The sequence below is a fragment of the Natator depressus genome, chromosome 1, assembly GCF_965152275.1.
Source record: "Natator depressus isolate rNatDep1 chromosome 1, rNatDep2.hap1, whole genome shotgun sequence".
Lineage (NCBI taxonomy): Eukaryota > Metazoa > Chordata > Testudines > Cheloniidae > Natator > Natator depressus.
This window is the reverse complement of record NC_134234.1, coordinates 98,645,957-98,652,491: the sequence shown is the minus strand read 5'-3', so window position 1 is coordinate 98,652,491 and position 6,535 is coordinate 98,645,957. Positions and strand designations below refer to the sequence as shown.

Sequence of the window (6,535 nt, the reverse complement as noted above, 5' to 3'; positions counted from 1 at the left end):
GGGTTCCAATCTACTAAACAAACTAAATTCTAAATTCCAACCACTATAATTAACTATATACAGGTAGAGAAAACTAAAGTCCACTTAGAGAAATACTTGCGTGAACACAAGGACAAGCTGAAGTTCCAGCAACTATCATGGACAGTAAAAAGGAACTGAGGGGGAGATGGGTCTGCAGGGCCCTATATACCAGTGCTATGAGGGCGCGACTCCACAGGGCGCCAAAACCAACCCAACGGCTACCAATGAGGGAAAACTTTCTAACATGCACACACTGGAATGGACATGAGCAAGCACTCGAAGAACGATGTTGACATTCTTTGGTATTTTCAAAATAAAAAATGGCTAAGATGTACAGATTTTAAAGGCCACTACAGGGCAAGCACAGTTATTTCCCAAAAAGTTATTCACGTCAAGAACGCTACACCATTTGCAGCTAAATGCCTGTCACACTGTGCAGTAAGTTAATACAGACTGCACACTTTTATTAGTACAAAGAATGGACCCTGTAGTGGTCTTGTGCTGTGAACGAATAGTCAGGAAAATTACTAACATACTTGAATCCCTTGAAAGAACCTCAAACCCAATTGCATCTGAAGGACAAGCACATGTGTGCGGTTCTTCCATTTTTTCAGATTAAACCAGAGCTACTGATCCTGATTCTCTCTTCACACAGGTTTTGCATTGGTGTAACACTAGAGTTTTCTACTGACTCACAGTCCTAATGGCATCTCACAGCAGTGTCAGGGGAATCAGGGAATTCTAGGGGCAATCACATTTAAGGGTGTGATTTAAGAACACAACTATCAGAAAATTCAGCATAAAGGCACAAGTTACACCTTTAACTCACTTCATTGATCTTCTAAATACAGCACGTCTCCAACCATGGTCTTACACAGCACACATGCAAGCAAAACCCAAGCAGTGTTATAGATAACATGTAGTATTTTAGTCTTTTCTCACTTTGGTGAGTTTAAAGCCTTTAACAACACTAGGGTGACCAGATGTCCCGATTTTATAGGGACAGTCCCGATCTTTGCGTCTTTTTCTTACATAGGCTCCTATTACCCCCCACCCCTTGTCCCGATTTTTCACATTTGCTGTCTGGTCACCCTAAACAATACATACTTGTGGTTTAGTGTTCTGGTATAAATCACTTCCTTAACTAGTGAGCAAGAACGAAATCTATTTCTTGTAATATATGAAAAAGGAGGTGGGAGTGGGGGGGAATGGTGAGATCTTCAAAATATTCAGCTTGGGGAATTTGCTGGGTTTTTTCATTCCTTTCTCAAATTACAAACAAAGAACTGCATAAATGTTATTGTGCTACAAAGAGAAGCCAGATGAAAGAGCACCACCTTGCCTCGTAAGGCTCAGCCCTCTGCACAGCATGAAGCGGAAGGGGAGTACACAGACGAAGCTACTTTTTGCTGGAGGAAGCAGGTATCTCACGGCTGACAAGTGATACATGGATCTCATTCAGTCACCACCCATACGATGCTGACTAGATTAGGAAAGGCAGAGCAGTCTTCGTTTTTGGTCTTCTCTCTCTGTTCCTGCTCGCTGCAAGGCACAGAAGGGTTTTTACTGAAGCACTAGAAGGGGATTTTTTCAGGGACTATTAGAAGAATATTACATTTAATAAATGTACCACTAATATAGCACAGGAGAAAGAGCTGAGACAAGAGCTTCTCAACAGCCACCACCACCTCTTGGCCACCACCTCATCAGCCCCTGGTAAGCCAGCTCTGCTTGTCTTATTTTCTTATAGGTGTTGTGCTTTCAGAGACTGAATTTGGCAGTGCAAGGAAAAAAATGACTAAGTGGTTGTTTAAATAGGACCTTATCTGAAAAGCATCTCTAATTAACTAATTGTATTTTAGCTTTTTTGGGAACAGACAGAGATCTAGTTTTAATAAGACAGTACAGTGTCTATTTTCGGCAGAATGAATGTCTTTAAACAAGTTTTCTACTAGGCTGTACTGTAACCATTGTGATTAAGAGGTAAATTTACCTACAAAATGATTTATGTAACACTGCTGGAAAGTTTAATCTGCTCAATTTGGACAGGCTAGAATACATGGGATTTTGCTAGAGCATTTCTCCCAGTTTGATCTTTGTTTGGAGGTGTGTGTGTGCGCACACGTGTGTGTGTGCATGCACGCTCTGTCTTTTCTGAGTGACTTTTTCTTCATGTGGATTGAAAGAAGTTTGAGTGCTATTCCACAATGCAAGTGAATTACTGTACAACACTGCTCCTCCCAAGTAACCAGGAAAGTGTCAACTCTGATCTGCCATGTTTTCAAAAGGTTTCAGGGAATTTTAGTCGGCTTTGGAGGCTTGTACGGGGCTCCATCTCAGGATGGTCTGAACATTTGTCCACACCTCACAACCATCGAGTTCGATAGCCTTCAGCACGATTCACCAGCTCTGCTCTGGAGAGGCTGTTGCTTTGGCAGAGCAGTGTGGTTAGCTTGCACCGCGCCTACCTTTGCTATGCCTAGCCACTGTTACATACACACCTACTCACTATTGATTGAATTGAGGCATCTACGTGAGGAGTCAGGCTAGGAGCAGGGGGGCAGAGGAAGGATGCACTACGCGAGTGGCAGTGGCAGCAGCAGGCATCCTGGCTGCAGAGGTGCTCCCCAGCAGCCCGAGCGGCACCATCAGCAAGTGATAAGACCAGAAAACCAAACCACAAGTGTGACATGATAAAAGGATCTAATTGAATCCCACCAAAGTCAGGAAATGGTCACATTCTGTGTATCGTCTACCACACTGAGCTCATGTTTTGCTGCACAGACCCTCTGTGACAAGACACGGTTTCGAAAGACACGTGCTATTGTAAAGCCATTGTGCTTTGGCACAGTGAGGGAGGCGAAGGGTGGAATTCAAGTTTAAAGATGCATTTCTCTGACATAGACTTCTTGTTGGGCATTGGGCAAGTTTGTGTACCTCAGTTTCCCCATGTGGAAACTGGAAATAATACTTACCTACCTTGGACGGGTGCTATGAGCATTAATATTATGTAACATGCCAGATAAGTACTGAGGAGACAACATTTAAATATACAAAAAGGCAGGAGAGAGAGAATAAAATGAAGGGTAAATACAAACAAAATAGCGGTGCCTAAGAGTTCCCTGTTGAAAAGGAGAAAGATAAGGAAACAGAGCTAAAGAGAAGGAACATAAGAAACAACCCTTCTCCCACCCACGGAGGCACTCAGAAAGATGATTTATTTTTCGTATTTATTTGTATCGTACTTAGAGTTCCAACTGAGATCCATTGTGCTAGATACTACACAGACACGTAGTGAGACAGTCTCTGACCCAAAGACACTGTGGTCATGATAACAGATGGGCCAAACCAATGCTGGGAGGAGATACAGACGTGTAGGGCGGCGAAGTGACCCACTTCCCTAAGATCTGGGAACAGGTCAGTGGAAGAGCCAAGAAAAGAACTCAGGTAGCAAGACTCCCCATCCTGTGCCCAATACACTTGATCATGCTGCCTCCTGTTGCAGTAACAACAGTAAACAAAACAATATTAATGCCTCACATTTGCAACCATAAAATTAGAGATGGGCGGAACTTACAAAACTGGGATATGGATTTACAACCTTCAGAGTTTGGGGTGCACAGATTTGGAGTTTTGAGCTAGCACGCTACTAAGATAAAAGAGGTGTGAAAAATCTGGGTTCAGATTCTGAACACTGCTGGCCCAAAATTCGGGGGGGGGGGGAAGGGGTTAGCTGTAGGTTTTCAGTTCAATCCCCTCTCTGCCTACTGAGAACACAAGGCGAAAGCACATGCAATATAAGATATTTTGTTCAATGACTAGTTTGCGATGTAGATCTTTCCAGTGGGCTTGGGACCCAATCAATTGTTAAGGACCAAAAAAATACATATCCCTGCAGTATGGCAATTACAGTAATTATGTTTTAGCAGCAATACGCAAAGAATAATAGCAGTTTGGAGACATGACTTCCCATTTCAGAGACCCTCACAATAAGCAGTTAGAAGGCAACTTTCTCAGTGTGCTGGTTAAAAGGCAGGTAAGGACCCATCCTATTTCAGCAGTATCTATTGTGAGAGGAAACAACAGCAAAGAAGAGGGAGTGCAAGGTTCATTATATAGTGTGTGCAAGTAAACAGCCTTACTTTTGAGTGCAAATAAAGGAGACTGGGTGTAACCAACATTTGAATTTGTCTCCTTACCTTTATGTGTTGGAAAAATGATACCAACTAGTTTTATTTGACGTCTAAAAGTATAGGTAGGAGCTACTGACTCCCAAGCCAACCTGGAGCCCTGGTGTATTAGAGCAGCAAATGGGAAATCAGGAACTTTACTAAAGACAGAACAACGTTATTGTCTTGGGGTGCTTGGGTGAGTAAGGACCACATTCAAACTGAGTGGAGAATTCAGGATTTGGCCATATACACTCAGCTGAGGAAAAGTGTTGATATAATCTATAGCTATTACAGTTTGTAATTGTACAAGGTTTTTAAACAGCCACAAATAAATACAGAGATATGGTTCTTCAAATGGATACTTTTCTCCTTGCTCCCTTTTCTGGCACAGGCTGTCAAAACAAAAGAAAGTTATATTTTATTGACCTTCCCCTTCTAAATTTCCCCTCCTCTATCATGTAATTTTCTATTTGAAATTCCACATCTCCCTCTCTATAATGATACCATGTCTCATCCACCAGACATGTTTTACAGGCAGCAACAACTTCTGACACACTGTGACACAACACCCCCTGCTATTAGTTTCCAAGCTAAAGGGTTCTGAAGAAAAAAATAAGTCACAGTCTTTGTTCAGAATGTTACACTAAGATCACTAGGAACTGAGTTTCCCAAATGACTAAACCTGCTCATCATGGCTCAGAACATACTCAGAGTGTGGAAATTCGCTGTTCAAATGAGAACTCTCACTTCTTTTGTATGAGAGTCTACTAAAGTATGAGAGTCTACTAAAGTACAAAGCCTAAGTAGTTTTATCATCTGTCAAAACAGATAGTGCACATTATTAGTAAGCTGCTAATGTCATGTCTTTTCTTCTGCCAAGGAGAAGTCCACAGAATGGCTACCACTGCTGCTACTGTTGCATCTCAGCTAACGGTCTTCACTTACAGCAATGAAAGCAGCTGCGACGTGTATAACCACCACTTTGCAGCGAAAGTAATTTTTTCATTCTTTTACACTGTCCTGCTGGTCTTTGGCTCTTGTGGAAACGTCCTTGCCCTTTATGTCACCTTCCACCGAGGGAAGAAAATCAACTCAACTGATCTCTACTTAATCAACCTTGCTGTGTCAGATGCCCTTTTCACGCTTGCTCTGCCTGGAAGAATTGCTTATTACATCTTAGAATTCAACTGGCCTTTTGGAGACTGGTTCTGCAGGGTGACGGCATTCATCTTTTACATGAACACGTATGTGGGCATCTACTTTATGACATGTGTGAGTGTCGACCGCTACATCGCCGTTGTCCACACCCGGCGGCTTGGCAGATTTAGGAAAGTGAGCAGAGTGAAGTATATCTGCATGCTGATATGGTTCATTGTGTTCCTGCAGACAATATCATTACTCTTCAGGCCCATGACCAAGAAGATAGGAGATAAGCTGACCTGCATGGAATATTTCAACTTTGAAGAAATTCCTAAGTTGCCATTTATCCTTCTGGGGGCTTGCATGATTGGATTCTGCCTACCAGTGGGAATTATATTAGTTTGTTATGTGCAGATCAACCTAAAACTGTGCAGAGCAGCCAAAGAAAACCCCCTGACAGATAAGAATGGGCACCACAGAAAGGCTTTCACAATCATACTGGTTGTGCTCCTTGCAGTTGTGATCTGCTTTAGTCCTTACCATTTAAATATCATTCAGTTCATGGTCAGAAAGATACTATACCAGCCATCTTGCTCAGCACAGAAAGCCTTCAAGATGTCTCTTCAAATCACAGTGGCTTTTATGAACATGAACTGTTGCATTGATCCAATAATTTACTTCTTTGCATTTAGAGGGTATAAGAGAAGACTCCTAAGACTATTTAGAACCAGTGGCTCCGTTCCATCCTCCTCCACTGGAAAGTCATATTCAGAAAGCAACAGCAACAGCCACAACCAAGGAGTTTGCTCATCCTCAGCTTAGCTATAACATTTTCAATTTGTCCATGTCTACTCAGAGCTCTTATCTTAAAATTACCCATTGTTGCACTGGAGAAATTCCATAGGTGGCAGCAAAGGTGGGAGCATAAGTATAGACAAGTTGCTGGTGTCTTTGCCACTGTATCATCTAACACTCGCCACAACAAGATGGCATGGTAGTAAAACCACCAGCACCTCTTCCACACTTATACTCCCACCATTCAATGGAGCTGACCCTGTGGCAGGAGAAGGGTCGAAATCTTAAGAAAAGAGTTGGGTATCGACAAGGTCTTAGACCAAGATATATATTTTTACACACACACACACACACGATATCAGAAGTCTGAGCAGTCACCATTTTATGATTTCTGAAACTTGTTAAAA

The 6,535-nt window shown here is 42.2% G+C and overlaps 1 protein-coding gene across 1 annotated transcript; it reads left to right on the top strand.

Moving 5' to 3' along the window:
• Positions 1–5,087: 5,087 nt before the first annotated feature.
• Positions 5,088–6,155, top strand: LOC141982485 (G-protein coupled receptor 183-like). Its single transcript, XM_074944634.1, has one exon. The coding sequence runs from the start codon at positions 5,088–5,090 to the stop codon at positions 6,153–6,155; it is 1,068 nt and encodes a 355-aa protein (XP_074800735.1).
• The last annotated feature ends 380 nt before the right edge of the window (positions 6,156–6,535 follow it).